Raw genomic sequence first — 19,491 nt, forward strand, 5'->3', positions numbered from 1 at the left:
TTAGTGATTCACAGGATTGCTAAATCCTAGAAACAAAAACGTTTGTACAACATAGTTTTGTGTTTGTACAGTCAACGGCAGACACTGCTATTTTTTTGAACACACCCTTTTTAACTAATTGCCCAATTGCACAGCCTTAAGAGCGTGCATATCATGAATGCTGGGTCTTGTTTGCTTTCTGAGAATCTACTGCACCTACTGGTAACTTGTTTGCCATGTAGCAATAAAAAATATACTAAAAACCTGGATTATTCTGGTTAGTCACATTGTACTGCTATTATTTTGAACAATACTGTAAATGAACCTCACCCTCCAGTGTGTTACCTGTCTGTTCAGTTCTGCCGCCATGCTGTCCATAAATGTGACCTACAGGATGTGGTCCCATCACAGTAACAGAGCGCCACCCCGTCATGCGACTGCCAATACACAATACTGACGCTGCATTTTCAGAGTGAATGTGCTTGCGATGAAATATGTACAGGTGCATGAAGGCAGAGCTACTATTATGCATCTGTTGCCTCTCAGAGTCTCCGAATTAACTGATGAACTCTAACACTGGCTGGTCTTTTCTGGGCAGATGAAATGCTCCTTGTCTTCTCCTGCTGCACCCATGCCAACATGGTTCTCCCTGCTGGTCGTGCCGTTCCCCTGGGTGCCGCTGCTGTTTAAAGGATGCTGAAGTTGGCGCTGGTGCTCCACACTGTGCCACATGCCATAGCCAAAGTAGATCAGGAAACCTGAGAGAAGTGTTGGAAGAGATAAAATACCAGAAAAACCCACTATGGCATGAAATCTATGCTGACCATCTAATGTTTGACAAGTGAAATTTTTAAAAATGTCAAACTATTCATTTAAATATTCATAATGGGTCATGGCTGTTCATAGTTATTGAGCACTCACCCACAGCCATCCACACAGAGAATCGGATCCAGGTGTCTCCACTCAGCTGAACCATCAGATAAATATTGACAAATATGCTCAGAATGGGCAAAAAAGGCAGAAGGGGAACCTGGGATGGCAACAAGCACATCAGTTTTGATGAGTTACATCTACCCAGTACCACTGTGCAGTACCTGCTGAGCTGCTACACACCATGAAGGAGACCTTCTTGCTGGTCTGAGGCTGCCTGCAGACCATGAAGATGCAGCCGCTGAAGATGAGGAGACATGCAGACAGCAAAGCCAGGATCCACACTTCCATACCAAGGATGGAGTTGAAATGGTATGTGGAGAGATAGCTGACCACGCACACTACCAACACTGTGGTTTGAGAACACATACTTAATCCAGACTTGTAAAAAGACACCATATAAGAGCACCAGTTAATGCCGTTAACCTGGCTTGCATACCTAGTACACAGACGGATGTGTTGACCACACAGGAGGAACCCTCAGAGGGTGAGACAGGGGGATGTAGGATAGTCTGCAGCGTTGAGCTGCCACCTTTTAGCATGTTGAGGTGAGACTCTGACTCTGTCAGGTCTGACTCGCCCTCTTCAGAGGACAGGTAGTCCCTCTCACCTGTACCTGCACGCCGCTCCAGAGCTCCAATAGGCTGATACCTGGAGGTCAGAGGCATCAAAGGGTCATTTTACTACAGTCTAAAGAACAAAAAGCCACACTGCTGCTCTCTAAATAAAAAGTTCAGTGTTTTTTTGGGTCTTTAAGTACTGCATGTTTATGTTCAGTATAACCTCTATACAGATACAAATTACTTAGGTTGTATTTAAAGCTATTTTGTTTTAACACACAAGCCAACTAAAGTCTATAATTTGGGTTTAACACAGAAAAGAAACACTGTTTACTGTGGCGATGAGTCACATTAGTGCGACCACCATACAATACAATACATACCATACAAATGTAAATGAATTGTGGAATGTTGTTAAAGAATCATGGAGTGGATTAACAGCTGAAAGGTGCCACAAGTTGGTTGACTCCATGCCACACAGATGTGAAGCAGTTAAAAAACTGTGGTCATACAACTAAATATTAGTTTAGTGATTCACAGGATTGCTAAATCCTAGAAACAAAAATGTTTGTACAACATAGTTTTGTGTTTGTACAGTCAACAGCAGACACTGCTATTTTTTTGAACACACCCCTTTCAACTAATTGCCCAATTGCACAGCCTTAAGAGCGTGCATATCATGAATGCTGGGTCTTGTTTGCTTTCTGAGAATCTACTGCACCTACTGGTAACTTGTTTGCCATGTAGCAATAAAAAATATACTAAAAACCTGGATTATTCTGGTTAGTCACATTGTATTGCTATTATTTTGAACAATACTGTAGGTGTACAACAGAAACTTAAGTAAACACTTTCATTCACTCAGTCAGTCAGCCACTTTACATTCATAAGACGGGGGCATTCACAGCTTTTACATCACCACTGTGGTGCAACAGCTTGAGGTGCAGAGTACATTTCACATGGTACCAGGGTACTCATGCCTGTGGCTTTCGGAAAAACACTTAGGGAAGCTGTTACACAAGGCTGTACAACCACGTTTTCCTGCAAATGATCATTATAAAGCTATATTCTAGAAACGTACCCACCTGAGGATCAGTACGCACACAGCAACCAGTGAGTAGGCCAGAAGAGTCCCAATGGACATCATGTCAACCAGGGCTTTCAGGTCAAACAGGAAAGCCATGATGGCTACAGTGAGCAAACCACACGATTAACACAAACGTTTTCGCCTTTAAAAGAACACTTATGTGAAATTACTGATCATTCTCACAAAACACTTGAAAGTTTACATTTAGTTGTACAATAACCTTAATGTTCTTGATATACAAACAGAAAAGCTGCTTTTATCAGGTGCACCATGAACCAGGGATCCACAAGGAAAGGACAGGTTAAATTTCATGCAGACATGTTTTAATAAAAGAAAGAAAGAAAGAAAAAAAAAAGACGTTAAAGGTTTCCCGGGCTGACAGCTGTGACCACCTCCAAGTGCTGTTTGATGTGCTCGTCCCTCTCTTGTATCTCAGCGGCACACTTCAGACACAGAGCAGTGGTATGTCCCCTGCAGCTCACCACATTACATTATTAAAATAAAGTAAGAATCCCCTGCCCTGTTCGGTCAGGTGTTTAGTGCACGGCCTACGGTGCGGTGAACCCTCCCAGGGTTCACATCTGCCAGCTTCTTCCCCAGGTCATCCACCCCAACACCTGAGCACAGTGAGCACCATGCAGCTATGTACACCTACTTAGATGTAGGCACAGTATTCTTAACATTGTGAAAGCACCACATCAGTCCCCAAAGGCCAGCCTGTTTGAGTTTCTACTCAATATTAAAATACCACTTACATGTAAGAGTAAAATAAATGGAAGTGATTGTTTTGAAGTCTACTGAATTAGAAGCACTTAAGTAGCCAAAGGCTGCTGAGAGAAAGTGTCCTGTAATTTCATTATTGTGAAAGGACCAAAATATCACCATCAACATTATAACACTATAAATACACCTACTAAATATGATTTACCCCAGCGTGATAAGCTTCTCTATTTAAAAAAAAAACTGCCTTAGTGATTACCGTACAATAAACAAGAGTTTTAAAGGAAGTTGTCCTGATGAAGCTTTACAACCCCAAAGTAGCTTTAGATTAATGACAAGTGCTTAGCAGCTCTGTCAGGCTGTGCTTTGAGATAAATGCTAAAAAACAGCATGCCCCAGTAAAACGCTCACAATAACAATGCTAATATGTTAAGCAGGTATAATGTTTATTATATCCAGAAACTTAATTTAGCATGTTAGCCAACATTTACAGGCATTTGGACCAATTCAAATTTTGACCTTACGACAGGTATGGAACGGCCCTAAATTATTACAAACTCATCATCACGGGCTCATGAGTGCATGCACCAAATTTCATGCCAATCCATCCAACAGTTGCTGTATCTCAGACCAACTGACATTGCTAAAGCCAAGCCACCAGCATCGCTTAAAAATAAATAAATGGAATGAAAAACATTCCCGATGTTAAAATGCACTCAGAAAACTTTCCAGTAGTTATTTCTCTTATTTTATTTTTCTGAAAAAGTAACCAAAAGCCAGATGGCCCTGGCGCCTGGAGCAGTGAACACACTTCTTAAAATAAGAAAAGCAACTTAATGACGAGCATAATGGATTTGTCACATGCTTTTGAAAGCACAGTCACCAAGTTTAACATGCAGCCACCACTGACACCATTAATACTTGACAATGTGTACAAAAACATAAAAGCCAAACGCCAGACGATACGATGACATGACAGGCAAATCCATGTCTCGGAAGCTTACCCGCAGTGGTACCTGCTGCCATGGTGGCAGCCACAGGAGACTGGCGCTTACTCACTTTGGACATAAATTTGAACAGAATGCCATCTCGTGCCATGGCAAAGAGAATGCGCGGCAGAGGGAACATGGATCCCAACAGGCTAGGGAGAAGAGGGTTCATGGGTAAGCTGAGGGAATTCTGGGAAAGAAAACATGACACCTGCACAACTGTGAAAGAACACCATTGTGTATAGGGAGCAGAAACTTCCTGAAAACTGGATCATTTAAAGCAGAAGGTTTCAGTTCCAGGATGGCTGCACTGTATGAATGTGAGGGAAAGGAGAATCAAATGATTATCTGCATCTTTGTGTCTTTCATAGTTGATTGGTGGAGAAAGATTAGCAGGAGTGATCTCACTGGACGCTCCCTGGCTCTCACCTGCTACTACACCGGACATCATAGTGGCAATAAGTGGGGTCTTCGTCTTAGGATTGATTCGGGATAAGGCTTTGAAAAGCACCCGATCCGCTGCCATAGCATAGATTACACGGGGCATAGGGAAAATGGAGCCCAGCAGACTGCATGAGACAGCAGAGACATGCAAGACCAACACGTTAGTCAAGAACCCCAAATACAGACACGCATACACAGCTGCAGTCACATCAAAGCCTCAGAGCATGATCACAGTCAGTGAATGTTTTTCTTTCCTGTTGGCAACAGTCCTATACAATCATCATTTTCATCTTTTACATCTACTTAAAATAATGGAAGCCTCACTGGACATGCTCTCAGAGGAGAATGGCTGATGTCTTTGTTTAGCTACTCAGCCACTGAATACATACTAATGCCCTTAATAGTCAGGTTTCCATGTTTGAAATTATGTTTCAAATAGCTTTTTAAAGGGGTTTCATGAGCACTTGAGTCTTTACATTCCCCAGGAGTGTAAACATTCCCTTTACATATATAAAATGTGAATCAAAGTGGTTCCACAATTGGCAGAAATTGTAAAAACAATTGGCTGCATTGCAGAATAGTTTTCAAAACCGCCAAAAGGGCAGTACTTTAACATAAAATGCTAAATTTAATTCAAAAATTAAATGATTTGTGTCGAATGTGATAAATGACTGACTTGCACTAGTGTTTGCTGAAAAAACTGAAGAGGAAATTATAAAGCATACCGTCAGGGAAGAAAGACAGAATCAAGGCACACCAGAATATCACGTCATGACAAAACTGATATATGAACAGATACCTATATAGTAATACACAGACAGGTGACATATTAAAGGAAAACCCTGAATAAATGAGTGGAGAAACAATGAATGGTGATGCTGGCATGGTTTGGGTCCACGTGTTCTCTTAGAGAGAAGGGCCACTGCAAATCAATGCTAAGTGAGCATCTTTATCCTATGATGAAATATTTCTAACCTGATGGGAGCGGTCCTTCCCAGCATGACAGTGCCCCCATCCACAGGGCGCTGAATGCTTTGAGGAGTATGAAAATGATAAGTCATATGCTGTGGCTTTCACAGTCACCACAGTCTCTTCCTAAAGTCCATTGTCATCTCCACTGATTTGAGTGTGTTCAGTTCCAGGTTGTTGCGACCACACCACAAGGCCAGCTGTTCAACCTCCCAACACAGCTGCTGTTAAAAGTCACTTCTAATTGAGAATATGTCTGACAAAAAGTTGCAAATGACACCGCCATTTGGTCTTTTTGGTTGCGGAAGAACACTAAACAGAACTGCCAGTCAGAGTTGTCTCTCTCACCAACGAGGCCCACTGTCTATTCAACGTGCTTAATCAGCTGAAAACCTGCCAGCAGGGTCTGACTAGTACCAATGGTGCTGGTCACACGGGGAAGACAAGCCCTGACAGTCACCGACAGCCCGTAGTGGCCGAGGGCCGGCCATCAGCTTGGTGTGTCATGGGCCTACCATCGTCAAAACACCAAATGAAGGAATATCTTTTAGAAGAACGGTGTTCATCCCTCAAGAAGAGGTGCACTGAAAATGTTCTGGTGACATGTCACCTCACTGAAATGCTTTATGTTGGCTTTTCCATTCATCTGTCACCTGTCTGTAAGTAGTATATAAAGTCATGCAGGTACCTCATTACAGAGAGAATTAAGCCTTGCACCCACTACATCCCATCAGCAACAGGAAACAATCCAGTATCAAGACATAAACAAAGATATGGTCTCAATTTCAGCAGATCTCATCATTATTCCCCATTTATAGCATGCATATCAATCAGAAATGACTCTCATAATATACATCATACTGGCTCAAATACAGTAAATCTTAAACCATGAATATTAATATTTTTTCCTCAACTTGTTTTGGCAAAGCAAATCCAGAGGTTACCTAGTAGAGAGGGCGCACAGTGAACCCACAGCAACCACATATTTGGCAGGGCCCCATCCCACATATTCAAAGGCCATGGGTAGAGGGCTCTTCTCATCCAGCAGGTAGTAGGGCATCATCAGAGTCAGTGCAGCAGACACACCAAAGTAGGCCAGGAAACACACAGTCAGTGACACCACGATGCCAATGGGAATGGCCCTCTGAGGGTTCTTCACCTCCTCACCTGTCACAAACATGGGGAAAGATCATTACATTTAGTTTGTCATGAAGTCAAACCACACAAAGTCGAAACCTATCAGTCTCACCTGTTGTTGCAATACAGTCGAATCCAACAAAAGCATAGAAGCAGGTGGCAGCTCCAGCTAAGGTCCCACTGAAGCCATAGGGCATAAATCCTCCAACTCCATAATCACTGCTCACATTGGCCGTCACTGACAAGTTCCTGAAATATTTTACAACACCACTTGGGCTAAAAATGGAGATGACAAACTGCCTACTGCCTTCTCAGAGCACAAACAGACCTGACTGACAGTGCACTGATAGCAATGTTGTTCTTTAGCCATGTCTTTAAATTCAGCGCAGTGAAGTTTACATGTCTTACTGTACCTGTGATTTTTGCTGCAAATGTCTAATTTACTGCCTTTTAATCAGCTCAACACGTGATACGATTACAACATAGTTACCTCGTAACTATGGTGACATTTACGAGGGATTCTTCTGTTATCTTCCAGTTGTGTGCGTCCCCTTTGACGAAGCCGGAGATGATGACAAACAAGAGCACGAGCACGTTGATGGAAGTGAAGATTTTATTGACCCAGGCTGACTCTTTCACACCAAATGACAGGAGTCCTGATCGAGCACAAAGTCATTTAACCCGTTAATGCCCATAAAGTCTTTGCTCATATCATTATTATTAATCACTATTGTGAAGTTGTGTCACTTAACCCAAAAACCTAACATTTTTCCAGGAGCTAAGGAGCCAACACCAGTTGCATTTTTGACAACTGAGCATGATGCTCATAAAAAGACTAAGCAATGTTACAGCAGCATCTTGGTGAAGTTGTATACAGTTGTATATGTTATTGTCATTTCATAATAAAGATCTGAAGAGCTGGGTAGAGCTTGGCGGAGCGTAGCAGCAGGTAGTAGAGCACAGTGGAGCAGGGGGAAGGGAGCTATCAAATAAGCTATACATCTGTGGTACGTAAAAACTGTGGATTGTTTCTGCTCTGATGTAATAATCGTGTTGGCACACTGTCAGCAAAAAGCCCATGGTGAAGATTTAGCCTGAGGGTCATAAAGGTGGAATGTAACTACAACGTGTCTACTTGCACAGTCATGAATCTGACCACAGGAAATGAATTTTAAACTGTCAGATGCTAGAGTGGAGCTTCTCGGTGGCCCGAGGTTGTAAAGAAACTGTAGTACTGGACAGTTCCCAGTTGCAATCATGCATGACAGTGGGAAAGAGAAGCAGGGTGCTGCTGAATGATAAGGGAGTTTTTGAAATGGAAGGGGAGCAAATGCAGGCTCCCAACGGACTGACAAAACTCTGGGGTGCATGTGTCCTATCCCATTAGCCACCATCATCCTACATCTCTTCGTTGAATCATGCCAGCTGTGGCTCATAAAAATAAACAGCTGATCTAATTTCCCTTTCTTTTTTCCATGATATCCATCCTTTATTTGCAGCCTTACCAGAGAGCAGCAGTATCAGGCAGACAGCGAAGAAGTCAGGATACTGAGCCAAACCAGGAGAGTTCATGCTGAAGTAAGTCTTACAGAAAATCTCTATGTGTCCTCCGATCATTTCATCGAATGTGCCACTCCAAGCTCTGGCAACTGAGGAGGTACCTATGAGAAAACAAAAAGTAAACACCATGAAGAACCAGTAGCTTTTAAAAAAAAAAAAACATGAGCCACAGATTGTCACTAACTCACCAATCACGTAGGAAAGAATGAGGTTCCAACCAGTGATGAAGGCCCATATCTCCCCTACAGTCACATAACTGTAAAGGTAAGCAGAGCCTGTTTTGGGGACACGGGCGCCAAACTCAGCGTAACACAGTCCAGCCATGACAGAGGCCAGGGCGGCAATTAGGAAGGAGATGACAATGCTGGGGCCCGAGTTGCTCTTGGCTACCTCACCAGCCAGGATATAGACGCCGGCGCCCAGAGTGCTGCCGACCCCCAGGGCGATCAGGTCAACGGTTCCCAGGCAGCGGCAGAGCTTGGACTCCTCCAGGTTGCTCAGGTCAACCACTTTTCTGCGCACCAGGGAGCGGCCAAATGACAGAACTTGTTCCAGCATGTTGCCACCTGTGCAGCCAAGTGATTACATCCCATCTGTACTACTGTTCAACTCTAACATTCAAGAGAAGGTACAAGAACTGTGAAATCAAATGATCGTGTCTGATTTAACTCCACCTGCTTTGCTATTGCAGCTGTTCTCTTAATAAATACTGAAAGTAAATTACATAAAATATGAGCATGAAACAAATCTGGGGCTAGGACTGTTGACAGCAAGGTTAACCCTACAAATGATAAAGTCCTTTTTAGAAAGCCAAAAGCTACAATGGGATAAAGTTATGCAATCAACATCTAGTGCTTGGGATTATGGTGCAGATCCAATTGTAATCAAAGGGCTGCTATCAAAGGAGATGTGAAGTCATCAATATGACAAAGATTTAGGGAGCCCTCTTTACCATTTACTTTACTAAGTACATAACAGGGAGAAACTGCAGGGGTTGTTTTCTTTTCATTATTCTGTATCTAAAAATATCTCTTTTCATTTATGTTTCCTAAGGAAGCTTCCTAAAGCATTTGCATGAATACAATTGCTGAGGAAACGAATCCCTGCTCTCCAGTGAACAGTTACTAGCATGCGTTTGAAGTTATGACAGCTCCGTTGAACAAAAACTTTGACTGTAAATTAATACCGACGACCATCCAAATATGCACTGATCTCTATTTCAGTGTGGATGCTCAGACCAAGAGGTGAGTTTTGGATGTGCTAGGTCATTAACGTTATAATGTGGACCATATTACAGTCTCTTCACGAATACAGGGGCTGAAACCTGCAGATCGCAGAAATCCAAATGAAATCTACAAGTGAAGGATCAGTTGTGGAAATAACAGCACAAAACAGCAGTAATTTAGCCTTTCAAGGTTGTTGAAATCTTTCCCGACTTGTCACATATACAGTATTTCACACCACAGTGACAAAGCTGTAGCATATATCTTAAACTGAAAATGTTAAAATTCGCCACAAACTGCAGGGTAACAAACAACCCAGAGCTATTGCAAAAATTCTGACTATGACTTCTAAATTCATGGATAACCACTGAACAAATATGTTACATGTTTTTCTACTCACTAGAGACACACACCTACCTGTTAGAAAGTTCAAACACTGAAACAAGAAGACTGTCAAACTGCCTTTCTTCCAGCTTCTTTCTGCAGATCAGTTGCACATGAGGCACAGATAAAAGTCAACCTATTACTAATTATTCCATGAACTAGAGCCTCAAAACCAGTTTGCTCAAAAGTCACTATGCTAGCACGTACAGTGTGCAGAGCAGTATTATTCCTCCTCCCTTTTGTCCCCAGCATTTAAGCCAACCCCAAAACTGTCTGGGAGTGACAGCCCTGAGAAGGGAGGTGGGAGAGGAGAGGGAGAGACAGAGAGAGAGTGTGTGTGTTTGTGTGTGTGTGTGTGTGTGTGTGTGTGTGTGTGTGTGTGTGTGTGTGTGTGTGCGCTACCTCCATGCTTGTGATTTGGGGGATATTACTTTGTGGAGGTAACACTGCACCACAGGCTCCCATTGAGAAGACAGGAGGGTGATTTTCACAGTAGAAATTGGGATTTCACACACTGAGGTCAGATAGGTCCCAGCTGCTTCTGACTGCTGATAAATGATTAGGCAACTGATGCTGACAAACATTGAGACAGACCGTGTTTACCCAGTGCAGCCCACAGGAGTACTGCTAAAAGCATGGGTGCCGATTGACCAATGAGGGATGGATGAGCTACTGGGGGTTTAAGTCCTCCTAATGGGGGGGAAGGTATTGCTCAATGTTCTCTGAGCTATTGAACTCAATGGCATTACCAAATCAATAGCACACTCACTCTAGTACTGTACAGCAACAAAACTCTGGCAGCTCCACAACAACTTTAGCATTTTTTTTAAATCAAACACCGCCTGTGAATTATAACTAAGGTTGAGTTTGTAGTGTCATTGCCAAGACCAGCTCAAACCAGCTTAAGATCTCAGTGGGAAGGTGGCAGCTGCGCCCTAGAAACACCAACCAACCCACAGACCAGAGGCTCGGCAACATGACAACAGCCAGCTCTCTCAGTTTGTCCATCCAACCAAGCATCATGGCCGATCGCCCACCAAACCTTGGCTGCAGGGGCTGATTATCTGACCTGCATGCTGATGGGAAAGCAAATACTTTGCTTAGTGGTGGGCTGACTGGAGACCCTACTGTTAAAGCCAGTGTGTGTGTGTTTAACATGTTTCTAAAACACACACACCTTTATCTACAATACAACTGCCACTATCAGATTTAACACAAATACAGCCCACAGGCTATATTTCAGTCCTAACAGAGGGTATAAATAAAGCTCCTGTCAAATGATTACAGGGCATAAAGGAACAAAAACTGGAGGACATTTCTAGCTACTCAGACAAGTTGTAGCAGATCATTAAAGCTGGTGAATTGGGTATTCATCTTGTTACATTAATGCAGTTTTAAATATTTATTAACAAACATAACCTAGATTCCCCCCTTTGCCAACTAAACTACACATAGGACCAAACGGTATCTGTAGCTGTATGTATAGTCATGTGAACTGCAATACACATGAAATCAGCTTCAGATATATATTTTAAAGTGTAACATTTAAAAATGTCAAACTGATGTTTCTGAGAAAGGCCTTAGGATTTACGTAATGCCATGATGTCCTCCTGCACCACAAACATACTTGCTTTTGGAACTTGCATTAGGTTTCTTCACATGCAGATCGTCACTGTAACCATGGAAAGAATGGAGAGGAGTGACTGGCTCACCGTAGTTCATTGTTGACCTGCGTTAATTGTATGAAGCCAATTGAATGCATTTGCCCTCCGATGGCTGAGTGACCTAGCTGGGATATGGTCAACAGATTGAGTGGTGTTTGCCTTACGGACAGCGGGCCTGCTTGCGCCAGTTAACACTGATGTCACTAGGAAATGTTAGAGTGAACAATTACGGATAAGGTAGACAACAGGTGCAAGTGGCCTCAATAAGCTACTTACAGCTAGATCTGACAACAATATACTAGGTTTATACTGTATGAACAGTGCAGGTTAACATAAAGGACAAAGCAAAAGATAACTAGGGGTAATGGAATTAAAGTGTTTCTACTTCCTTTTGCATAGTAAAGAAATCAATATAAAAATAAATACCAAAGTCTAGTTCATATAAAATGACAATCTCGCTGCCAAGTTGAACCTATAACCTGAATTATCTTTAGCATTTTCACCTGTCTCAGCAGCTCAATGAAAAAATGTAAAGAAATAAGCGGAGACTAATATGAGCCATGGTTTAAATGTTGTATCTCTTGCATGCAGTAAATGAGTACAAAGCCTTTTCATATTACATTTTAAGAACTGTCTGGGGACTCTAGCCTGAAGTTATTACCTGTTCTTAGATTGACTAAAAGTGATTTACTGTGTTTGTCTAGATCAGTGTACACACCTAGTCCAGTGTTTAATAGGTCTGACTCTGGTTTTAAAAAAAGAAAACTATATTTGCTGAGATTTAAATCTAATAATGTGACCTTTCATAGTTCCGGACAATGGTCAAATATTTGGACGTGGGTCACGGTACAATAGCTTTAATCTCAGAAAAATATACTGAACATTTAGTGCCATCTTTTGTTCCAACACATTTGGCAACAGCGCCAGATTCTTAAAATATAGTCTGTGGTATCCAAGAATCATTTGGCCTGTGGGTTAACTGTAGTGACAGGTTGGCTTTACACCAAGTCCCTCAGCCTGCAATGACTCTTCCAAAAATGAATTCCACACTTAGGGATATGGGTTCTTGTAAAATTGGCTGATATGAATGGGGGATTTCTGAAGTTTACAACTCTAAATAAATATTTGGCTTCAAACCTTCTCCTTTACGGTGTCAAGCTCATCTCCAAGCTTTTTATTTTAATATCTGTGATAAAACATAACAAGCAAGCACAAATATCAGCTCAGTCACCAAGGCTGGAATTATGTTAATCTACTGCTGCTTAGTTTAACTCACCACTTTTGTTGTTTTCTGTCTGCTGTCAACACTGAATTTAACACAGCACAATATAAAAAGAAGATAATGGAACAGTAGGACTTACTCCTTTGTCCCCCAGCCCTGCTTCATTGATCCTGCTTTCTATCTTCCATCCAAAAGTCCTCTGCTGACCTTTCACCTTTTCTTGACACAGTTCCAACACTCTGAGTTGGCTGACTCTCCTTATGCCCCTTTAATTTTGTCCAATATATCAATGCCAACTCGGTTCTTAAATCCAGAGGCATTTCGCCCATTTCTGCTTGTAGAGCTGAAACTGATGTTGTCATTATGGCCCCACAACCGAGTCTTAAAATTGCATGGTGTTCAACTTTTTCAACAGTCTTGCATTCTGATTCATATACTACACTACCATAATCTAACAGATATGATTAAATCAAGCTACTGGCTCCCCACTCCTTACCCCTCAAACATCTAATAACATTTATTACCTTGCATTTTTCAATAATTTTTCTTTTATGTAGTGCCCAAATAATCTTATCAAACCAAATCCCCAAATATCTAAAACAGTCTACTTTGTCCAGACCATCTCCGTACAGCTTAAGATTAACTTGAGTATCAGATCTTCTTTTTGTAAAACTCTAAAACCCCAATCTAATGCCCATGTTTCTACATTCCCTTTTGCTTCTTGTAATTTCTTAGCTACGAATTCTAAATGTCTACCTCTTTTCCACACAACTCCATCATGTGCAAATAGGGAAACTACAACAGATGTATTGTACTAAATACATCATTTATGGTAGTAGAAAATACTAGACTTATACTGAGGTGTTCCATCTTCTACTAAATAACTATCACTAAACTTCTATCCTATTCCTACTGATATTAACCTACCATTTGAGAAATTAGCTTGATAATCAATTCCTCTTTCCAAAGCACATCATAAGTCATAACAAACAGCCATTTTTTTTTATTTGAGCCTTCTTAATTTCATGTTTTAAACATAAAGCCCTGTCTATAGTGCAGTATATCTGCCTTTTCTGAAATCACTTTGATAGTCCTTTGACTTACTTTCACGTTCTCTGTTGTCATTTCTGTAAAAACACGCAAAATCATACTTTTCTAAGTTACTCTCACCATCATTTTAAGCTCTTAGTTATCAATAAATCACTTAATTAATATCCTTTAAGCAATTTCAGTGAAGATGTGTAGCGTGACACATTTGAATCGCGTTACTTTTCGCGGTGAACACCTACTTAAACAGCAGCCCAGTGAGCACCTGAACTGCCCGTGGCGTTTTCCTCAGGCCACAGCTGGAGACGTAGCGGGGTTTAGGACCCTGCGGTGTCGGCTCCGCGGGTAAAGCTCGGGCTGCATCGGGCTGATGGCAGCTCCTTCCTGGGCGCCGCGGACCAGCTGCCTCGGTGACTGACGCTTCACACAACACCCAGACACACATGCTGCTCTGTGGGTAGTTCGGTGACAGGTTCGGCAGCCGCAGGAAGCCGCGGGTCATCTGTTCAGCTGCCGAATGGGCGCGGGTCTGACTGCGGTGATTTAACCTTTTCTACTTGGGGTGATTTAGCTCCACTTCCGCACTGGACACTTTCACTCGAGCCGTCATCATGTGCACTCATGGTTCATGCAAAATTTTAATTCAGATAATTAAGCAAACGTGCATGTTTAAACGGAGTGTGCGCGCCACGTAGTCACCCCGGGTCTTCCTGTTGATTTGGCAGCTGGGTGTGTTTGTGTATCAGTGCAATTAAAACACGTGTGCAGGTGTGTCACAGCCACAGTTGTGACACACCTGCACACGTAGTTGCTCGTGTGCAGGTGTTTGATGCAGGTTGTCCGCATCCGCCTCTAGGTGGAGAACGTCAGGCTGCTCGACAGAGTGTTTCCCAGAAAGAGGAGGGTGGGCACCCTCTACCTGACGGCCACACACACCATCTTTGTAGAGAATGAGGCTGGTGTGCGAAATGAAACATGGGTAGGCATCATCTCAATTCAAGGAAGGAGTAGAAATCAATCAGAAATGTTTAGATAACGTATAACGTTTGCTTTGTTTATATTCTTTATTCACTGTGTGCATTCATGCATGCTATAGCCTACAGTGTGTTTGCAATCTAAAACATAAAATAAATGCATATATTTGCCTTCCATTCATCTTTTCAGGTGCTTCACAGTTTGGTGTGCAGTGTGGAGAAACAAGCTGCTGCAGCCTCCGGATGTCCTCTGCTCATTCACTGTAAGAACTTCCAGGTTCTTCATTTTGTCATTCCTGGAGAGCGAGAATGCCACGACGTTCACCTGTCCCTGCAGCGTCTCTCCCAGCCAGGTGAGCTGTGGTTGAACGTCAGCTAAGGATGGAGTTATTGACATTCTTGCACAGGTGTAGTCTGATACTATTGATCTTTATGAGTTAGTTTTCCAGTTTGGATGAAACATCCACCTTGAGAATAATGTCTTGATACACTAGTATGAGAGTTACTGTTAGTTTACTCTGAAATTCACATCAAAATCTAAACCTCTCCTCTGCTTTTACAACACAACAAATAGGAGGTTTTGCTCATCAGACTTTAGCAGTGTTGTGCCTTGCAGAGAGTTACATGGAGCTGTATTGCTTCTCATATAAGCCTAACGTTGATGAGGAGAACAGACGGCAGGAGTGGGACTTCTTGGACCTCCAGGCTGATTACAGCCGAATGGGACTCCCAAACTCTCTGTGGAAACTTTCCCCCATCAACCAACACTACAAGGTCAGTGAGCTGGCATCTATGACCGGCTGTACTTTTTTTTTAACCTAATATGGACATCACAGTCTCTAATCCTTTTGCTATGTTGGTTTCAAAGGTGAGTGACACTTACCCTGCTGACCTGTTCGTACCTGAGTCAGCCATGCCTCCAGTTATAGTAGGGAGCTCCAAGTTCAGAAGCAGAGGCAGATTCCCTACTCTTTCGTACTACTACAAAGAAAATCATGTAAGTTGACTGTATACATTTTCTCTTTTTGTTTTCCAAATTTGTCCCATGACAGCTCGTATTAATTCAAGGGACATGAAGCATCTGTGCTTCTCAGTCTATCAAGCAATGAGTAGGGACGAAAGTCTCAGACCCTGCACAGCAATGCTATGAGGCTTGTTAGAAGAAAGCCTATCGACGTGTATATTTAGCAGAAGAATGTAGATAAGAGATCATGTATTAAGATGTAAAATGTCATGATGGCAGTGCTTCATTTATTTTGCTTGGCCTGTTTTTGTTGCTGCAGTGACCTGTGACACCAGTTAATCATTCTCAGCACTGTGTGGGCAGAGTTCCCTCTTCAAGCAGTCCAAGTTTTTGTATCATAAAAAGTCAGAAAATGAGTTCTGGAAGGTCATGGACCACTAAAATAAACTTGAATTAGCTGAGTTATTGATACTGTCTGCAGATGTATTCTGGGTTTTGTTTTATCATTTAGTTGTTCATCTGTGTATCTGACATAGACACTCGACCTGACATAAATCAAATTTGTTAAATGTGCTTTAAGTTATTGCCAGGTTACTGGTTCTGCTTTTGTTCATTAACCTACTGAACGTGTGAGTTGAGGGGTCGCTTCTGATAAAAGAACCTTTGCCATAACTTTGCTGGGCAGTACAGGACAGTTTGTGAAGAGGTCAAGCAAGACTGATGGCCAGTCTGTGATTCAGTCATACCATAAATCCTTACCATCACCTACAATGCATTTGCAGTTATTCATGTTTGCTCTATATCTGAATCAAGAATAAGCCAGAACATTCACAATTTACCCTGGTACTCCTTCACTGGACACGGAGTGCTTTATGTGTGCAAAGTCGGCTTTCCAGGGTTGAGGGTCCATTGCGTGGAGCTCAGTTCGTACAAAGGGGCTTCATTCTGGTTCGTGAGTCAGACGGGGGAATCGCACAACAATCTCTGGCACTTTCCTGTGGCTCCTAATGGAGAAATGAGAAATCGTGGGGTTGATTAATTTGGATTGAACATAGATGAGAAAAATACATACATTTGTATTCTGGTTGGTGCAAACGTATTGGATTTATTGTTTTTGTCCAAAATGTTGTGCTAAATTCACTTTGAATGAAATGTCAGAGGAGCAAACGTTTCTGCATGAAGCCCGAGTGCCTCTTGTCTCCTCCCAGGCCGCCATCTGCCGTAGCAGCCAGCCCCTGTCAGGTTTCAGCGCTCGCTGCCTGGAGGATGAACAGATGCTGCAGGCCATCTTGAGGTCCAATCCCAGCAGTGACTTCATGTATGTGGTGGACACCAGGCCTAAGGTGAGCCCTTTGTGCTTAAGGAATGGCCTGTGAAAACACAGCTCTTACACTACAGTGCTGTATGTTCAGGTGGGCTTTATTTTCCATACTGTGTTTTGCCATGTACTGGCTGAACCATTATCAGCAGACATTTGTTTCAATCCATGTTATTTTGCACTTAGAAAGTGTATCCTGGCTACTAATCATATGTCTTTGTAGCTGAATGCGATCGCAAACCGAGCTGCAGGAAAAGGCTACGAAAATGAAGACAACTACTCCAACATTAAGTTCCGGTTCATCGGCATAGAGAACATCCATGTTATGAGAAATAGCCAACAAAAAATGCTGGAAGGTAATTATCATGTCTCCTAAAATGATTTCTCCCACTGATTTTTAGAATATAGTGTGTGACAGTTTAAAGGCGACCACAGTCACTGTCACTGATGTTTCACCACATCAGTGTTTTGTGGAATGAATTGTACATTTTTCAATAGAGCAGAACCCCTCACTACACTTTGGTGTTTCATTTGCAGTCATGCAGACTGGACTGTGCTGCAGTCAGCCCTCAGATAAGTTCACAGGAGAATTTCTGTGTATCATGCAGGAGTGCTAGGAAGACTTTTGAATCCATCTGGATTTTATTTCAGAGCTATTTTGGTTTCCCGGAGTGGATAGTCCTGGGCTTTATCCCCCAAAGAGAGAGCAAGGGCGTGAGAATGATGTGATTTCAAGGCTGAAAAGTTATAACTGTTCTGAGTTGTGATAACTCTTTGCCCCCTGGCAGCACAAAGGAAGTCCTTTAAAAGCTCAAGGCAGAGCTTGCCTGGCTCTCTCTGCCCGATCGCACGCTTCATTAAGATTTAGACCCCCTGCCTGGCAGCATAAATTCAAACATGTCTTCTGAATGGAAGTACGCTCTCCTAAGTGACTTTCACAGGTCAGCAAACTGATGTAGTGTCAGCAAAAACACTTTGTCACCTCTGACAGCACCTTAATGCTTTTATAGTTATCTAAAAGTGTCTGAATTAAGGGTGGAAAAGTGATCAGTTGTCCCCAGCAAATGAAATGTCAACAGATTCATGACAAATATTTATGGTGGACCCAGAAGACAGACAAATACATTTTACAAGATAAACAGTACAGTGAGCCTTATAATACAGAATTAGATGTGTGTTTCACTGTCTGTCTCACCTGAGTTACTGTATTTGGGCATGACTTTGTCTTACTTATATTTAAATGCGCAATAACAAAAGTAAGTCTATGGTCTTGTTTGCAGCTCATGGTGGTTTATTTTATCCAAACGTTAAAGTCCACATGCTAATAGTCTCACAGTGACCATGCTAACATACTGATGATTAACAGTAACAAGTAAGTTCACCATTTGAGGTTAGCATGTTAGCACCAAAAATGCCCCATGTATCAAATGTGATCCAAAAAAAATAAACAAAATAATATGGCACATTTATTCCTATATGCCTGGACTGTCTGTCTATGCATAAATGGCAAAGAAAAAAATCTTGAATCTTGAATTTTCTTTTGGATTTTGTTAAAAGGTTTAATAAACATCTCAGTTCCAAAAAAATAGAATGTTCTGGCTATTTTGTGATGTGTCAGGCTTTACAGGGTTAAATCAATAGGCTCCATCCTCTGGGGACCATGAATGTCACTCAGTCCAATAGTTGTGTGTATATACAGTGGTGTGAAAAAGTGTTTGCCCCCTTACTGATTTCTTATCTTTTTGCATGTTTGTCACACTGTAATGTTTCAGATCGTCAAACAAATTTATATATGAGTCAAAGATAACACAAGTAAACACATCATGCAGTTTTTAAATGAAGGTTTTTATTATTAAGGGAAAACAAAATCCAAAACTATATAGCCCTGTGTGAACAAGTGTTGGCCCCCCTGTCATAATAACTGGTTGGGCCACCCTTAGCAGCAACAACTGCAATCAAGCGTTTTCGATAACTTGCCATGAGTCTTTTACAGCGCTGTGGAGGAATTTTGGCCCACTCATCTTGGCAGAATTGTTGTAAGTCAGCCACATTGGAGGGTTTTCGGGCATGAACCGCCTTTTTAAGGTCATGCCACAGCATCTCAATTGGATTCAGGTCAGGACTTTGACTAGGCCACTCCAAAGTCTTCATTTTGTTTTTCTTCAGCCATTCAGAAGTGGACTTGCTGGTGTGCTTTGGATCATTGTCCTGCTGCAGAACCCAAGTTCGCTTCAGCTTGAGATCACAAACGGATGGCCGGACATTCTCCTCCAGGATATTTTGGTACACAGCAGAATTCAGGGTTCCATTTATCACAGCA

The 19,491-nt window shown here is 42.1% G+C and overlaps 2 protein-coding genes across 2 annotated transcripts in view; one reads left to right on the plus strand and one right to left on the minus strand.

The window, feature by feature from the left end:
* Positions 1 to 240: 240 nt before the first annotated feature.
* On the minus strand, positions 241 to 10,235 carry slc7a2 (solute carrier family 7 member 2). Its single transcript, XM_020595569.1, has 12 exons — positions 10,016 to 10,235; positions 8,564 to 8,941; positions 8,321 to 8,476; positions 7,306 to 7,471; positions 6,928 to 7,064; positions 6,623 to 6,845; positions 4,695 to 4,834; positions 2,555 to 2,657; positions 1,349 to 1,560; positions 1,093 to 1,259; positions 901 to 1,009; positions 241 to 737 (listed from the first exon to the last, which is right to left on the minus strand). Exons 2-12 carry the CDS (start codon positions 8,931 to 8,933, stop codon positions 550 to 552), a joined length of 1,971 nt encoding a protein of 656 aa, XP_020451225.1. The 5' UTR covers positions 8,934 to 8,941; positions 10,016 to 10,235; the 3' UTR covers positions 241 to 549.
* Positions 10,236 to 12,464: 2,229 nt separating this feature from the next.
* Positions 12,465 to 19,491, plus strand: part of mtmr7a (myotubularin related protein 7a) — a 12,860-nt gene continuing 5,833 nt past the window's right edge. The window contains exons 1-7 of the mRNA XM_020595400.1: positions 12,465 to 12,482; positions 14,772 to 14,894; positions 15,080 to 15,242; positions 15,464 to 15,663; positions 15,758 to 15,886; positions 17,062 to 17,196; positions 17,395 to 17,527. Coding sequence (XP_020451056.1) covers positions 12,465 to 12,482; positions 14,772 to 14,894; positions 15,080 to 15,242; positions 15,464 to 15,663; positions 15,758 to 15,886; positions 17,062 to 17,196; positions 17,395 to 17,527 — 901 coding nt within the window. The remainder of the gene's footprint in view (positions 12,483 to 14,771; positions 14,895 to 15,079; positions 15,243 to 15,463; positions 15,664 to 15,757; positions 15,887 to 17,061; positions 17,197 to 17,394; positions 17,528 to 19,491) is intronic.

This window comes from Monopterus albus, unplaced genomic scaffold (assembly GCF_001952655.1).
Source record: "Monopterus albus unplaced genomic scaffold, M_albus_1.0 scaffold27.1, whole genome shotgun sequence".
Lineage (NCBI taxonomy): Eukaryota > Metazoa > Chordata > Actinopteri > Synbranchiformes > Synbranchidae > Monopterus > Monopterus albus.